Source organism: Rhincodon typus, chromosome 10, assembly GCF_021869965.1.
Source record: "Rhincodon typus isolate 14 chromosome 10, sRhiTyp1.1, whole genome shotgun sequence".
In the NCBI taxonomy this organism is placed as follows: Eukaryota; Metazoa; Chordata; class Chondrichthyes; order Orectolobiformes; family Rhincodontidae; genus Rhincodon; species Rhincodon typus.
In genome coordinates this window covers 72,031,643-72,049,755 of record NC_063341.1, presented here as the reverse complement: position 1 = coordinate 72,049,755, position 18,113 = coordinate 72,031,643, and the positions used below count along the sequence as shown (strand labels likewise).

General features: G+C 42.4%; 1 protein-coding gene across 1 annotated transcript in view; it reads left to right on the top strand.

Moving 5' to 3' along the window:
- Positions 1-682: 682 nt before the first annotated feature.
- Positions 683-18,113, top strand: part of vtg3 (vitellogenin 3, phosvitinless) — a 97,938-nt gene continuing 80,507 nt past the window's right edge. The window contains exons 1-8 of the mRNA XM_048601553.1: positions 683-726; positions 1,663-1,679; positions 1,930-2,081; positions 4,958-5,209; positions 6,317-6,478; positions 11,982-12,130; positions 15,560-15,713; positions 17,182-17,339. Of these exons, the coding sequence (XP_048457510.1) occupies positions 683-726; positions 1,663-1,679; positions 1,930-2,081; positions 4,958-5,209; positions 6,317-6,478; positions 11,982-12,130; positions 15,560-15,713; positions 17,182-17,339 (1,088 nt within the window). The remainder of the gene's footprint in view (positions 727-1,662; positions 1,680-1,929; positions 2,082-4,957; positions 5,210-6,316; positions 6,479-11,981; positions 12,131-15,559; positions 15,714-17,181; positions 17,340-18,113) is intronic.

Sequence of the window (18,113 nt, the reverse complement as noted above, 5' to 3'; positions counted from 1 at the left end):
TCGATGTTGTCTATTTCTATGACTGTAAGTTCACAATTTAACTTCACCTTTTGTAACATCAATTCCTTGTTATGCTCAGCTTATATATAATATATAAGCTGAGCATAAGTCTGAATGGGCTACAAAGCATCTTATTGCTTTTGTTCTTGGATTTGCAAAACTCTGCACAAAAATGGCATATAATTCCAAGTTATGCTGAAAAGATTTGACTTGAATTTTCTGTCGATTGAACACAAATGATGCACTCAATGGGGCATTCTCGAATTACATGTTAAAAAAGAAGTTGGTTTTGTATTTTGAATGCTAAAGCAAAAAAGATAACAGCGATTCTCTGACATGTAGGACACTCGTACAAAATCTACATCACTGAAACCCACACAGGGCAATGGTGCCAAACTCTTGTGCCAAGTGTGGCACAGAGAGATTGCAAATCAACTTTTAGAATTGGGAAGCTATCTCCACTCAAAATCTCCTGCGCTGTCACTGATCAAAGATCATGTTTATTGACTGAGATTTAGTACTTGCAAAGGAAAAAAAACACACTTTTTCCTTCACTAACATGAAGTTAAACCAATCTGATGGAAAACTGATTGGTCATAGGACAGGGCACATGTGGTCACATGCATTGCCCATTTGCTATAAAGGGCAGAAAGAGAGACGCCTGCCGCATTTGAGATTTACTATGAGGGGAATTATTTTTGCGCTGACCTTCACTCTTGTGGGTAAGTTTGCAATGCCTTTTCCAATAGATTTGAAAGAGTGTGCAGAGAAGATTTACCGAAATGATAAAAATGTGGGATGTCAGGTTTGAGCTCAAAACAGAGACACTCGAATTGACCTCCTTAGATTTATGGGAGATTTGAAGTGAACGAATTTATGAAGGGCTTCGGTAGAGTAATTAAGGAGAACTGTTTCTCTCAATGGGAGAGTTGGTAAATTGAGAAAGCAACTTTTACAGAATTGACAAAATAACAAGAGATAAGGTGAGGAGAATTTTTTTTAACAGAGAAATGATAGAGTGTGGTACACATTTGGAACTGGTGGCAGTAGTAGCTTCAGTTGCAATGTTCAATAAGAAATCAAACAAAAATTTGGAAAGGAATATGTTCACACAGTTTCAGAGACAGAATAGAGGAGTGGAATTAGCCCTTTCCAAGAGTAAGCAAGGCACAATGGGCATAATACTCTTTGTAAGGGTTAACAGATTTAAAACAGAGATGAGGAGAAATTACTTATCTCGAAGGATCATAATTTTGTGGAATTCACAACCCCAGAGTGCAGTGGGTTCTGGGACCCTGAACAAATTTAAGGAGAATATAGACAGATTTTTAATTAGTAATGGGTTGAGGATAGTTAAGGGTTGAAGGATTAAGGAGAGCAGGCAGTAAAGTGAAGCCAAGATGAGATCAGTCATAATCATTTCGAACTGTGGAACAGGCTCAAGGAGCTGAATTTCTGACTGCTGTCCCTAGTTCTTATATTGTTATGAACAAAAACAAAGTTGCTGGAAAAGCTCAGCAGGTCTGGCAGCATCTGTGAAGGAAAAAACAAAGTTAATGTTTGGTCACTGGACCCGAAATATTAACTCTGTTTTTTCCTAAGAAGATGCTGCCAGACCTGCTGAGCTTTTCCAGCAACTTTGTTTTTGTTCCTGATTTACAGCATCCACAGTTCTTTTGGTTTTTGTGTTGTTATGTCCCTATGTACTGTTAATGTCAATGATTCTATGAACATATCCAATTTAATGAGAATTATTCCAGCAGAAAAAAAAACAACTCTTTCTGATTTGGCTTTCCTTATTTTCCCGCAGGGGGCCAACACTATGGTAAGAATATATTTTTCTTCTGGATTTCAAATGACTAAAGATTTTTGGGTGTTGCTGCAGGCACCTCCCATTCTTAAACTGTCTCTAACTACCTTTACTCACAGATCCTTCTTTCAGTAAAAGCAAGACATACATTTACCAGTATGAAGGGATTGTACTGACAGGACTACCAGAACATGGCTTAGCTAAGGGAGGCCTTCAGATAACCAGCAAAGTGCAAATTAATTCAATTGGACAAAAGATCCATCTTCTGAAGGTAAGAAGTATTTGGATAATTGAAGAATAATTAACTAACATAAAGAGCGCTTGAAATGTCATAACTATTGGCCGAGGGGTAATTGGGATTAGCGTACATCGGTTGGCACAGATTTGATGGGCCAAAGGGCCTCTTCTGTTCTGTATGACTCTGAGTTAATTTTTGCCAAAATAGGAGGATAGATTTTCTGATTAAGCACTGTTATTGAAAATTATGGTTTACCCAACACTTCCTACCATATGATTCTCTGCAGGGGCCTTCCCCTCAGACCAATTAACATGAGAGTGGGTCAACAGAGCACAGGGAATCCTAGTAACTTAGATTAGGCTTGACAGCCTCTTGGTGCAGGGGTGGTGGAAGCAAGAGAAAGCAGATTAATAATCAGTGAAGCAAATTTCTCAGAAAGTGGCTAGACCAGCCTTTCTTGACTATCCTTAACTGCCATGTATAAGGTGGGGGTTGAACTGCCTTCTTAAACTTCTGCAGTCCATGTGGTTTAGGTATGGAAAATTGATGGAATAAAATAAAATGGAATTCAGGAGGGCAGGTCTGATTTCAAATCAGAAATTCTAATTTAACAATTTTGCTTCAGTCAGTCGTATAATTGGGTAAGAGGAAGGGCCTGGGAAGAGAATCCAACCTTTCTCCTTTTGTAACTCTGAAATTTGAAATGTTAGCACACTCTTTTCTTATGCCTACAGCATATTCTTAGAATTTTCTGATCTTACTTCAGCCTTCTGGCACATGCAGTTTCTTTTTATCATTATTGTAAATTAGTCCATCCATATGTAAGTAATATCTAGTTGTAATTGTCATTGGTAGTTGCCAAATTTTGCCAAAACAAAGATGCCATTTTTAACTTGTTGCATAGGCATCGATCTGCTGACTAACAACCACTCAATGGAAAACACAATTTATCATTCCCTTTAATGTTATTTGTGTTCACTCATTGGAGTTGCTGCTAGCTAGCATTTATTGCCCATCCCTAGTTGCCCTTGAGAAGGTGGTGGTGAGTGGCTTGCTAGTCCATTTCAGAGGGTAGTTGAGAGTTAGCCATATTGCAATGGATCTGAAGTCACACGTAGACCAGACCAGATAAGGATGGCAGATTTGCCTCCCTGAAAGACATTAGTGAACCAAATGGGGTTTTTCCCTGCCAATCAACAATGGTTTCATGATCATTCTAATTCTAGTTTTTTTTTATTGAATTCAAATTCCACCATCTCCTGTGGCAGAACCTGGGTTCCCAGAACATTAGCTGAGTTTTTGAATTAATAGTCCAGCATAATACCACCAGGCCATTGCTTCCCCTCTTACAATGTACATGTAAATGAGGCAATTGCTATAGCAATTCACAAAAGTAGTGTAAAGCCTGAAAGGGATGTTTAAAATCTTGTAATGTGACATCTTCTCAGCTATTTTAAATCATCATTAGATTCATACATGTCTTTGATAAATCTGTACAAATGCATTTTAGAGGATCATAGATTCTGAGAACTCTAAAAAATACCATTCAGTCCAAAACTAACACTTTGACAGAACTCGCCAATTGGTTCACTCCCCTTACTCTGTACCCATAGCCCTACATATGTTTTCCGTTTCAAGATTATAATTGAACTTGTTACTATCACTATTTCAGGCAGTGCATGCCAGATTACAGCAATCCGCTATACAAAAATATGCACATTTCCACCTCCCGCACACTAGGTTCTTTTCCCAATTTTCTTAAATCTGTTCTGAAGGAGGGTCTCTGGACCCAAAATGTTAACTCTGTCTTCGTTCCACAGATGCTGCCAGACCTGGTGAGTTTTTCCAGCAACTTCTGAGGAGAACAATGCCAGCTTTTCCAGTGCCTCGATACAATTCTTGGTATCATTTACTAATGTCCCTAACGTTCATGTCACTAATGCCCTTTAAGGAAGGAAAATGCCATCCTTACCTGGTCTGACCTACACATGACTTCAGACCCCCAGCAATGCAGTTGACGCTTAGCTACACACCAGGCAATTAGGGATGAGCAATAAATGCTGGCCTAGCCAATAGTGTTCACTTTTCATAAACAAATTAAAAAATTGCATGTCAACCCCCTTTGTTCTCCTCAATCTCCTTTACACCTTTCCTAAAGAGTATCCCCCTAAAAAATATCCCAAACTGACCCACTGAAAAATGGCCAGAGATTTTTAGAGTTTATTTCTTTCAAGCAGGTTTTTATCTCATCTGTGCATTTCCAAAGCTGCAGCTTGTAACAAGGCTGTAGACTACGAATGGCTCTATCTCCGACTGCAGTAAGTTTCAAAACAAAATGTTGCTGTTTGTTATCTATAGATCACGGGAAACAGCTACAAATCATAGTACAACAGGCATGGTGCCCAATGTCTCAACAGGAACCCTTAACCAGGGCAAGTTCCATCACTAATGTGCACAAAGATATTAAATATTTTTGTTCAAAGCTGCTTCCTAGAAAACCCGATAATGTCCAAGATCACTAAGACTTTTCAGATATCCTTGGTTCATGGGTCACAAGCTGCCAAAATTTGTCCTTTTTGCATCCGTACCAAAGACCCCACTATCAAAGTGCACATCAAGGACCAATTCTTCCCCTTGTTTAATGATAAACTTTTCTCTTGATACAAATTTGCAACACAAGTACTGTAACGGACACGTTGCTGGCTCATCTCACAATACAACTGCTACCAGAGGTATGGAGCCATGAATAAAACTGTCTGTCATACATACTGTTGATTCGTCACGCCCCATGGCAATCCAATTTTTAACAATCCAATATAACCCAACTCTTAAAAATATAGGTCAATGGTCTCTGAAAACCAATAACATTTTCGTTGACAACAGTAACTCTTTGCTCTTCCACCCTTAAGATGATCTCACCTCGAATTGAAGAATACAGCAGGGTTTGGCCAAGTGCTCAATTTATCCCAGCTCGGAAACTGACTCAAAAGTTGGCCGCACAATTGAACAAGCCGATAAAGTTTGAATACAGCCACGGACGGGTTGGAAATATATACGCCCAGCCAGAGCTGTCTGAAAACATCCTCAACATCTACAGGGGTATTCTCAACATGTTACAAATCAGCATTAAAAAGTCACAGAACATCTACGAATTGCAAGAGGTACATCGATTTTTCTCAAAGTGATGTTCATTCTTGAGACGTTTGTGCCACTGGTAGAGCCTTGTATTTAATGCCCATCCCAAGAAAAGTTGGCAGTGAGCCATCTTCATGAACTGCTCCAGACCATGTGGTGAATTTGCTTCGACAGCAACATGTGGTTACAAATTCTAGGATTTTGACGCAGTCTCAAGAAAGAAACACCAATATATATCCGAGTCAGCATGGGTACAGAACTGGAAAAGTAACCAGGTGTTCCATGCTTCTCCTGCCCTTGTCCTACTGGGTGGGGCAGCCAAGATGGCAGTGTTGATGTTGAGAAAGCCTTGGTGACTTGCTGCAGTGCATCCAGTAGTTAGATAAAGTCGCCATAATCCCAGAGGGACTTGGACTGCTCTCTCATTAGAGCGAGATGAAGAGTGGTGAGTTTAAATGGAGGGTCACCACACCTCAGGTGAGGGGCAAGGTCAAGGAAGTGGGTCCTTCATGATGGCCTCAGCCAGTACAGAAACTGAACCCACGCTGTTGGCGTCACTCTGTTTCACAAACCAGCTGACCAGCCAACTAAGCTAACTGACCTTTACTAAGGTCAATGCACACAGTAGCCACAGTACATCAGGACTGTGCTTGATTGGCAGCCCAGCACTCGCACATACTTTCAGAGTGCTTTATTCCTGCTGCCTGAGTGTCACTGGACTGCTCTCTTTTAGGCAATTGGAGGTGATCTATTTGTTCCTCACTTTGGCCTCGTCGATGGTGCAGGGGCTTCTGGTGGTCAGCGGATGACTTACTCCCTATATATAACACTCAGCCTTGGAGCATCTCTGCTCACCATTGAGAAGATAGTGCTGAGTTGGACATCTAAGGTGGTGAAGTTAGTCATCAGGCAGAGGTTCCAGCATTTTGAATGAGTGACAGTGAAGGAACAGCAAGATAATTCTAAAATCAGGCTGAGGTGTGGCTTGGAGGGAGGAGCGTTTGAAGGGGCCCCTCTGCTGTCTTCATCCTTCAGATTGGTAGAGTTTTGCCGATTATGGAATTGATAATGTCGACCCTATTAATTTCATGTTGTACTACACACGTACTGATCCAGTCTGCATTTATGTCTAGAATGGTGTAGAAGGCATCTGCCATGCAAGCTATGTAATTCAGGAGAACAAGAAAAGTGGAGTGGTCATGGTCACAAAATCCAAGGATCTGAACAACTGTCAGGAGAAAATCTCAGAGACTAAGGGTTCTGCTTATACTCAGTTATGTGAGACCTGCCAGCAGGTATATGCATAAATTACATTTCTATTTAAAAATGAAATAAATAAAGAAATGTTTAAGACCAATGTCATAGCTTGATAGTTGTGGGTTCGACATTTAAGATGAGAGGGGAAATAATTTAAAGGAACCTAAGGGAAAACATTTTCACACAGAGGGTGGTGTGTGTGTGTGGAATGAGCTGCCGGAGGAAGTGGCAGAGTCTGGTACGATTACAACATTTAAAAGACACCTGGACGGGTATATGAATAGGAAGAGTTTAGAGGGATATGGACCAAGTGCTGGCAAATGGGACTAAATTAATTTAGAATATCTGGTCGGCATGGACAAGTTGGACCAAAGAGTCTGTTTCTGTGCTGTACATCTCTATGTCTCTATGCCCTCTCAGTTAGCCATTCAGGGCATTGTTTCAAAAGACAGCAGGTGATTTGTCCTTAATGTCAGCGAATCATATCATAGAATCCCTACAGTGCAGAAAGGGGCCATTCGGCCCATTGAGTCTGCACCAACCCTCCGAGAAGCATCCCACCCAGACCCAACCCCCGTACCCAATCCCAATAACCCTACGTCTTGTCCAATTTTCATCCCTCAATTAATTAACATCACAAAAACAGATTGTCTGAAAATTACGGTTTGTGGGAGCTTGCTGTGCACTGATCAGACAATTGCATTTTGCACCATGACTACACTTTATTGAGTATCAAATTCTTTGGGACAGAATCCCAAGGATGCTATACAAATCCACATTGTTTCTTCCTTTCTCAATTCAATGGTAATAGTAGTCTCCCAAAAATGCATCCTAAAGCACTACTCAATGAAGAACAAAGAATTCCCCCAATGTCTTTTAAAAATTGATCACTTTCAGAAGAGACCAAAAACTGATCATACCATCATCTTCTGTGGGAGATTGTTTCCCTACCTTCCAGATGTGACTGCATGTCAAAATAACCCATTGACCTCAAAGCACTTTCGGGTGCCCTAAAATTGTGAAAAATTGAATAAAAATGGGAACTTTTCAAAGCAGTATCTTAAAATCCATTTTCTCAAGTTGTAGAATTCTTCACATGCCTGTCTGTTTCCTGTGACAGACTCTAGGTTTTAAATCCAAGATCAGCATCTTATTGCTGCATTCTGAGGGTGGCTTGGATGCTCAGTGGTTACTACTGCCTCACAGAGCCAGAGTCCTGGGTTTGATTTCAGCCTTGCGTGACTGTGTGGAGTTTGCACATTCTCCCTTTGTGTCAGCGTGGGTTTCCTCTGGGTACTCTGGTTTCCTCCCATATTCGAAAGATGTGCAGGTTAGGTAGATTGGCCATGCTAAATTGCCCACAGTGTCCAGGCATGTGCAGATTAGGTGAATTAGCCATGGGAAATGCAGGGCCATGCGGACAGGACTGGGTCTGGATAGGATGCTCTTCAGAGGGTCATTGTGGACTTGATGGACCAAATGACCTGCTTCCATACAGGAGGATTCTATGATTCCCTCTTAAACAACAATGGTCTCGTCTGTCATGAGCATTGATCCCTATCAGCAGAAATTATGTGCTAAGTATTTCACACCTCTATGTAATATTTGTCTGTCATGCTTTAACCATTTGACCAAACCATACCTTTCCCTTAAAACTGTCACTTTAATATTCCTGTCACACTCTGCAAAGGAATTAATTCATTCCTGCACAGCTCTACATAGAGATCATTCTAATTCTGCTCTCTAGCGTAAAACAGGTGACAGGAAATTGGTATCACATGTTTTCCTCCCTTTTTTTTATTTATGTTGAAGTCAATGGAAGTATTCTTCACATCACCGCACAGTCAATCATGATTCAAAGCTAAGAGAATGCAGGTCTCTTTTTCAACGGTTGCCTTATAATCTTCAAAATTGACTTAGCCTTACCAAGACAATGGACAATGGGGGTAAGTGGCACCCGAGATTGCAAGCAAACATAGAGACAGATGGAATTGGGGACAAACTTTTGCAATGAGGTTTTGGAGCTTTTAGCAAGGGCTGGAAGGAGAGAGCTATGCTTTAGGATTGTGCAGATAAACGCAACATTTCCTAAAAGTGATAAGGCTGTATCATGTTCTGATCAAAGTGTTCAAATGACTAAAGGAATTGGCAGGGCCAACTGTTCTCCATGTTAAGAAAATCCCTCCAGGTTCAGGATCCAAGTATTTCAATTAAGCTTAATGCTCAGTGCAAATCCAAGAAAAATAAATTAGCGTGGAGAGTTGAACAGAAGGCATGAATGTACATGAAGAAGAAAGTAATTGGAAGGAAATGGATCCATCTGCCATAATGTGTAAAAAATAGCTAATCTGTGTTCAATCTGTGTTTTTAAACTCTCTTGGACCTGCATGTGCATCCTATAACCAAATCATAGGAAGATGAGGAAATCATTAAGCAGTCAAGCCTGTTCCTCCATTCAGTTAAATCCTGGTTGATCTACAACTAACTCCACATTTCAGTTTTTGCCTGCCACCTATCGCACTTTTGGTTCATTGATTTCTATTAAGCTTAAATTTAAGAATAACTTTTGGCAAGGATCAACTTCCATTTGTGGATGAAATTTCCAAAGTTCTATCAGTCTGTGTGTGTAAAAGTGCTTCTTAATTTCATTCCTGAAAGGCCTGGCTCTAATTCATCAAAATACATCTCATACTCCTAGACTCCTCAGTGTGTGGATACAGTTTCTGCCCATCTATCTTATCTGCCCCCCTCAATCTCTTGAACCTTTCATTCATATCGTCCCTTAAACCTTCTATGTTCTAGGGTCTATACCAAAGATTGTACAATCCCACCTTGTGACTTAACCTGTGAAGTTCATGGATCATTCTGGTAATCATCACTGCTTTTCTAATATATAGAGCCCATTATAGCCCATGATACTCCAAGTGTAGAGCTTAGTATAGTTAGACCATAAGACCATAAGACATAGGAGCAGAAATTAGATCATTCGACCCATCGAGTCTGCTCCGCCATTCAATCATGGCTGATAAGTTCCTCAACCCCATTCTCCCACTTTCTCCCCATAACCCTTGATCCCCTTGACAATCAAGAACATATCTATCTCCGTCTTAAATATACTCAATGACCTGGCCTCCACAGCCTTCTGTGGCAGTGAATTCCATAGATTCACCACTCTCTGGCTGAAGAAGTTTCTCCTTATCTCCATTTTAAAAGGTCTTCCCTTTACTCTAAGGCTGTGGTCTGGGGTTCTAGACTCTTTTGCCAGTGGGAACATCTCCCCAACATTCATCCTGCCCAGGCCATTCAGTGTTCTGTAAATTCCAATTAGATCCCCTCCCACACTACTAAACTCCATTGAGCATAGACCAGAGTCCTCAAACGTTCCCCATAAGTTAAGCCTTTCATTCCTGGGACCATTCTCGTGAACCTCCTCTGGACCCGCTCCAGGGCCAGTGCATCCTTCCAGAAGTGGGGGGCCAAAACTGCATACCATACTCTAAATGTGGTCTGATCAGAGCTTTATAAGGCCTCAGAAGTACATCCCTGCTTTTATATTCTAGCCGTCTCAAAATAAATGTCAACATTGTATTTGCCTTTCTAACTACCAACTCAACCTGCAAGTTTACCTTAAGAGAATCCTGGACTAGGACTCCCAAGCCCCTTTGCACTTCAGACTTCTGAATGTTCTCCCCATTTAGAAAATAGCCCATGCTTCTATTCATTGAAACATGATATCTACCCTCTTGTATTCTATTGCTCTAAAATTAAAAGCTAAAATTTCATTAGCTTTTTTGGTTATTTTCTGTAGGTATTCATCACATTTTAATGATCTATGTACTTGGACCCCCAACACTCTCTGGACCTCCACTACTTCTAAGTTTTCAACAGTTGTATAGTACCTTGTTCCTTCTTTGTAGGTCCACAGAGGATTACCTTCCATTTGTCTACATTGAAATCTATCTATCCCAGAATCAATAGCAGTAATATTGAAACTGTATTGTTATTCTTTCCTGTTGGTGAAAGGGTATTTAGACAGTGTCTGATAAATTTTCATCTTCACTGTTACAGATGGCATTGTTTTCTTTGGCTTCCATGGGATGTCAGCAATGCTGGCAAGGCCAGAATTATTTGGCAGTCCCCAATTGCTCTTGAACAAAGTGAAGGCTACTTCAGATGGCAGTTAAGAGTCAGTACATTGCTGTAAATCTGGAGTCTCATGGAGATCAGACCAGTTAAGAAGGACAGAAATTCCTCCTGAGAGAGCATGAATGAACCAGATGGGTTTTTATAGCAGTCAATGATCATTAACATCACTGAGGCTAATCTTCAATGCCACACTTACACATTTGCATTAAATTCTACTGATTGCCATGGTGTCTGTGTCCCCAGAGCATTAGCCTGGAACTCTGGTTTTATTAGGCCATTAGAAATAAGAACAGGAGTAGGCCCTTCAGTTCCTTGAGCCTGCTCCACCTTTCAACCAGATCATGGCTGATCCGAGATTCCTTACGTTCACTTTCCTGCCCTCTCCCTGTCACCCTTAATTCCCGTACTAATCAAGAACCTATCTGTCTCAGACTTAAATATACACAAGAACTCTGCCCCCACAGGTCTCTGTGGCAAGGAGTTCCAAAGACTCTCAACCCTCTGAGAAAATAAATTTCTCCTCATCTCAGCCTTAAATTTATGCTGCTTTATTCTAAACTCACCTGTGAAGGGATATGTCCTCTTAATATTTACCCTGTCAAGCCCCTTAACAATCCCTTATGTATCAATGAGACTACCTCTTGCTTTTCTAAACTCCAATGAGTTCTGCGGAAGGGTCACTGGACCCGAAACGTTAAGTCTGATTTCTTTTCACAGATGCTGCCAGACCTGCTGAGCTTTTCCGGCAAGTTCTGTTTTTGTTTCTGATTGACAGCTTCCGTAGATCTTTCGTATTTTAATCAATGAGTCCCATCCTGGTCCAGTGATGCTAATACTTCTTCTTTATTCACGGGACGTGGGTGTCGCTGGCTAGGCCAGCATTTGTTATCCATCCCTAACTGTCCAGAGAGAAGTTAAGAGTCAATAACATGGCTGTCACATGTAGGCCAGGTAAGGATGGCAGTTTCCTTCCCTAAAGGACATTAGTGAACCAGATGGGTGTTTCTCGACAATTGACAATGGATTCATTGTCTTCATTAGACTCTTCCATTTTTGTTTTAAATTGAATTAAAATTATACCATGTGCCATGGCAGGATTCAAACCCAGGCCTCCAGAACATTACCTGGGTCTCTGGATTAACAGGCCAGTGATAATACCACTAGGCCATCACCTCCTCCACCACTGTTGCCCTTCAATGAAGTCTCACAACCCTTCAATGTTCATTGCAACTTTCAATTACATGAAAATGGTCTTGAATTCTATAATAGGCCATTGACCCATTTGGCTAGATAACCACCTGATGAAAATATACTCCAGTTACCGTAATGCAAATGCAAAGGAATTTCAGAAATGGCAACTATAATCAGATGTTCTCTTGTCGTCTTATAATGCAGAAAGGCAGGAACCTGAGGAGTGTCTCCACCTACTCCTACGCCATAAAAGGCACAGCAGATGGTGCGGTGATAATTGAAGTTGTAAGTAAAGAGACACATCAGTTCACACCGTTTAATGAACTTGATGGGGCTGCCAGCACAGAATCGAGGTAATTCTTCTTGCAACTACGAGTGTCTGCACCAAATTCTAAACTTTGTAAGTGTACAGTTGGTACTGAAAACAACAAATGCTGGAAATCACAGCGGGTCAGGCAATATCCATGGAGAGAGAGAGAGAGCAAGCTAACATTTGACTCTTCATCACAGCTGAAGTAAAGTGCAGAGGGAGAAGCATTTATGCAATAGTGGGGGGGTAGGGGTGTGTGTCGGGGGTGAAAGGATGTTGATAGTTTAGATTAAGAGATCAGAATTTGAGAAGGACAGAAAATGGTGGGTCTAACTGCCAGACTGGAAAGAACAGACAGTCCCACTGGGGTAGGAGGAGGGGAGAGATGACACAGTAACAGAGAATGTAATAAGAAAAGCTAAAAGAAAGGGAAGGAATGGTTTGCAACCTGAAGGTGTTTAACTCAGTATCAAGTCCAGTAGGCTGTAAAGTGCCTAGTCTGGAGATGAGATGTTGTCCCTCCAGTTTGTTTATGATCCACTGGAACACTGCAGCATGCCAAGGGCAGACACAAGGACATGTGAGCTGGACACTGTTTTAAAATGACCAGCTACGGGAAGGTCAGGGTCCTGCTTGCACACAGACCCAGAGGTGTTCTGCAAAGCTGTCATCCAGTCTGCGTTTGATTTCTCCAATGTAGAGTAGGCCGCATTAGATACAGTGAATACAACACACAAGGTTGGAGGAGGTACATGTGAAATGCTGCTTCACCTGGAAAGACTGTTTAGGCCCTTGGATGGTGAGCAGGGAGGAGGTGAAGGGGCAGGTGTTGCACCTTCTGCAGTTTCATGGGAATGTGCCATGGGGAAGGGGGGGTTTGGTGTTGGTGGTTCTGGAATGGATTAGGGTGTCCCGGAGGGAAAAGTTCCTGTGAAATGTAGTTGGGGGAGCGAGGGGAAGATGTGTTTGGTGGTAGCGTTCTGCTGGAGTTGTCTGAAATGTGAAGAATGACTCGTTGCATGCGGAGGCTGGTGGGATGAAAAGTGAGGACAAGGGGGACCTGATCACGTTGTTGTGAGTGATGGGAAGGGGTAAGAGTGGAAGCACGGGTGATAGGTCGGATGCAGTTGAGGGCTCTGTCACCCACAGTGGGTGGGAAACCATGGTTATGGAAGATGGAAGCCATGTCAGCAGCACTGTTTTTGGAAGGAAGTGTCATCCAAATGGTTACAACTGGGAGAACGGAATGGAATCTCTGCAGAATGTGGGGTATGAAGAGCTGTAGTAAGGGTAGCTGTGGGAGCCAGTGGCTTTGTAGTGGATGGCAGTGGACAGTTTATTCCCCGAAATGGAGACAGAGAAGGCAAGGAAAGGAGGGGAGGTATCAGAATTGGACATTGTGAAAGTTTTAGAGGGGTGGAAATTGGAGGCAAAATGAACAAATTTTTCACGGTTCAGGCAGGAGCATGAAGTGGCACCGAAGCAGTCATCGATGTAATAAGAAAGAAGTTGTGGGAGGAGGCCAGTGTAGGACTGGATCAAAGATTGTTCCACATACCCCATAAAGAGACAGACATAACTGGGACCCATGTGGATGCCCATAGCCACTCCTTTGACTCGGCAGAAGTGAGATGAATTAAAAGAGAAATTGTTCAATGAGAGAACAAGTTCAGCCAGGCAGAGGAGAGTGGTGATAGATGAGTATTGTTCAAGGCTCTGGTCAAGGAAGAAGCTGAGAGCTTTAGACTATCCTGGTGGGGAATGGAGGTATAAAGGGATTCTACATCCACTGTGAAGAGGAGGCACTTAAGGCCAGGGAACTGGAAATTGCCCATTTGGTGGAGGGTGTCAGAGGAATTGCAGATGTAAATGGGCAGAGTCTGGACAAGTGGAGAGAAGATAGGGTCAAGGTAGGGGCAAATGAGCTCAGTGAGGCAGGAACAGGTTGATACAATGGGCCTAATGGGACAGTCTGGTTTGTGGATTTTGGGAGGTAGAAGCAGGCTGTCCAGGTTTGGGAGACTATAAGATTGGAGCCAGTGGAGGAAAGATCTCTGGAGGTAATGAGGTTGGTGCCAGTATATTTGGTTTCTTCCCTGCAAGTTATTTGTCCACTTACCAGTGATCTCCTCTCGTTATCACCTGAAGGTATTACTTCAGGCTGTGCTAGATCAGGTATCTTCTGGGACCTACTCAAAGTAGCTTTCCCTCTCTTATAGCTCTAGACAGCAGGTTTTGCAAGGCTGTTAGTCCTCACAACCCAAACTGTCCTTAACTTCACTCAGCTTCATCAGGATGGATAATCGTGCACGTCATTGGGATGTGCCAATCTGTGGGATGAGGCCATTTACTGGTAGCCAGAGGCTACAGCTCCATCCACCCCCACCTGCCAACTTTCCTGAACCTGCAAACTCTCAGCTCAGTTGTAGCACTTCCTAAGATCAGCTCAGAAACCTTAATAAATCAGTCATTAGCTTGGTTTGGAGCATGGTGTCCATTTCTGGGTGCTGCACGTCAGAAGGGATTTCAAGGCCAGAAGTTTACTCAAACTTCAGCTATGTGGAGGGACTAAAGAAGCTTGTATTTGAAAGATGTTAAGCAGGGATTGAGTACGAAGTCTTATGGTGCAGTAAGTAACATCACTCTCTCTGGAACAGGCCTGGTAATCGTGGAGGGTGCATTCATAATGTGGTTAAGTATCCACTGTGACTCCTATCAATTTTCTTGATAGCAGGGGGTATTTGTCGGGGAGTTTGCTGATCAGCCATTCTGCAGAAAGCAACAGCAAATTACTGTAGCTCTTTAGCCGTAAGTATGGACTAATCAGATGGAGGTCCATAGATCAACCCTCAGAAACAAGGATGGGTGCAATGACCAACAGACAAGGGATATTAAATGAGAGCATTCAAAATTACAAAGGACTTTGATAGAATAATTAATGACTAGCTTTCTAATGAAGTCAGCAGTCAGCAGAGCTGACGCTTAATTATTGTGCATTTTGTTTTCAGTTTTGGATATATATATATATATATATATATAATAACAGCTGCTGTTGTATAACTATCCAAGGTTTAATTTCTATTGATGTCGAGGAAAAGTCACACAATCTCTCTGTGCCTCAACCACAAAACAGGTGAAGTCCTAAAACACACGAGAGTGCTACAGATGTATCCCTCATTGTCTAAGCCCTGCTTATGTTGAGCCTTCTGCTTCCATATACCTTAGCAATGTCAGGTTTGACAATGGGCTCTTTCCTGTTATTAACAGAAGGATGCACTCCTACCTGCTCCTTCAGGGCCAGGTTTATTGGGATAATCCCACAAGTTTGCATCATTTACCAATGAGGTCTGTCAATTACAGCAGAGAATTGAAGTTTGTTGCTGTCAGTACATGCTTTACTGCATAGTTGCTCAATGTTTCTCTTCACATGGATTATATTCTGCTAACAATTTATTTTTGGTTTCGGAAACAGACAACATCTTGTCTTGCTAGAGAGCAAAAATCAGTCACCAGCCGCGCCAACTGAGCACCTGGAGAAGCGAGGCACCCTGAAATATCAGCTTTCTAATGAACTGCAGCAGCTGCCAATACAGCTGGTCAAGCCTTCTCATAATGATAGCAGTAAGGTATATCTGACCACATCTCTTGGATAAATGTAGGACATTGGCACTTTGATTACTGGTAAGATTAAAATGGCATGTATGATGGCAGAATCCAAGCATTTACTCACCTGTGGCTAGCAAAGTGGTCAGGCTGCAACTGAAGAGTACAAATTTCCCACAGTCTAAAACTAGGGGACATGCATTTAAGGTGAGAGGGGGTAAGATCAAAGGAAACATGAGGAGCAAGTTTTTTTAAAACACGCTGCCGGGGTGGTGGTGGTGGTGGAGGCAGATACAATAGGAGCAGATAAGGGACTTTTAGATAAGCACATGAATATGAAAGGAATGGAGGGATATGGACCAATGGCACACAGAAGGGATTAGTTTAGTTTGGTGTCATGTTCTGCACAACATCATGGGCCAAATGGTCCGCTCCTGCGCTGTACAGTTCTGTGCTGATAGTTTTCATTGATGAAGAAACGCCAAAAGGCAGAGAGGAATTTAGAAAACCTGCAGTTACCCCTAGATAAGTCAATCTTGCTTGACAGCTCCAAGTGATTTCAATCCAATCTGACAGAGACCAAGCCACTTCCAGCAGGAGTTCCTTTGTTGATAGTCTCATACCCAAAATGTAGATGAAAGTCTTTAGCCACCTTTTATCCTTTGGCTGCACTGATGCCAAGGTACAATCAGCCATGATCAGATTGAATAGCAAAGCAGACTGAAGAGGCTAAATTGCCTACTCCTGCTCCTTGTTCCTCACTCTTTTATTCTGCTCCCCTTGATTGATTTATGTGCATGATCTACCTCTGATTATCTATTGATTTAACATGTGATCAATCTTCGAATGGTTCAATTAAAGCTATACTTAGCCCAGGGTACCATGTAGCTTTTTTCTCACAATTGCCCTGCAATCATTTAACCACACAGTGTTCGGTAACCTTGCTTTTTGCTTATTTCAACATTAATGTTCCTCACAGGTAGTTGTGCAACCATCTCTGAGTCTTGAGTTATCACCATAGATTCATAGAAATCTTCAGCACAGAAAAGAGCCTTTCAGCTCATCTTGTGCACACAGATTGAAAACAACAACAGAACTGTTCTAATTTCATTGTTCAACATTTAGCTTATAGCCTTCTATGTCTTGGCATCACAAGAACAGATCTAAACACATCTTAAATCTTATGAGGGTTTCTGTTGCTACCGCCTTTACAAGCAATGAGTTCCAGATTCCTAACACCTTCTGGGTGAAAACACTTTTCCTCACATTCCCTCTGAACATTTTGCCATCATAAATTGTTTAACAATAACAGCTGTCATGGTTCGTTAGAAAGGGCAGCCACATCTCCTGGAAACTCTAACACGTTCCGAGAATTGTCAACACAATTCATCACGCATACACAGCAAATTCAGCTCAATGTTTGAGCCTGTTTTCACTCAGTTTGGACATCAACAGAGTGTAAATTCGTATATCCTGGGTTTGTTGTAACAGATTGCTGAAGCACTGGAAAATTTGGCTCAAATTAACCAAGAGAGAGCTCATCCTGATGCCCCACAGAAGTTTCTGCAGCTCATTCAGCTCCTACGTTCCGCAAGTTTGGAAAGCCTCCAAAACATCTGGGGAAAGAGCATACCCAAACCCCACCAAAGGTAAATAAAGAAGGGGAAGTGAGGGTGCGTGTGGTTGCTCAAGGCAGTTTCAGCCTCCAGGCACAGTTTGGTTTCTTTCCTACACCCTTTCAGGTGGCCCTGTAAGTTCAGAAGGAGAATCTTATCTCCTTATCTGGAGAATTCCCGTTTCCTGTCTCACCCGTGACTGGAAAAAAACAAACCAAGGGAAGTGAGGTGCCTTTACCTCAGCATGGGGGCAATGTGGCTCATGCCGGCTGAGGGGGTGTGGAGGGCTGATAATGAGGGATAATAGTGGTAGTGAAGCATGATGGTAAGGATAGTGAAGGTGTAGTGAGATATGGTAGAGGCATGGTGGTGAGGAAGGTTGTGGTGTGAAGGGGTGGTAGGGTGTAAGGGATGGTTGTGAGGGATGTGAAGGGGTGGTAGTGGGGCAGGTATATGGTGTGGTAGTGGTGCAGGTATATGGGGTGGTACTGGGGCCAGTATATGGAGTGGTATTGGGGCAAGTGTACATGTTGGTAGTGGGGCAGGTAAATGGGGTGGTATTGGGGCAAGTATATGGGTTGGTAATGGAGCAGGTATATGGGGTGGTAGTGGGCAGATATATGGAGTTGTATTGGGGCAGGTATATGGGTTGGTCATGGGGCAGATATATGGGTTGGTAATGGAGCAGGTATATGGGGTGGTAGTGGGGCAGGTATATGGAGTTGTATTGGGGCAGGTATATGGGTTGGTCATGGGGCAGGTGTATGGGGTGGTACTGGGGCAGGTGTATGGGGTGGTACTGGGGCA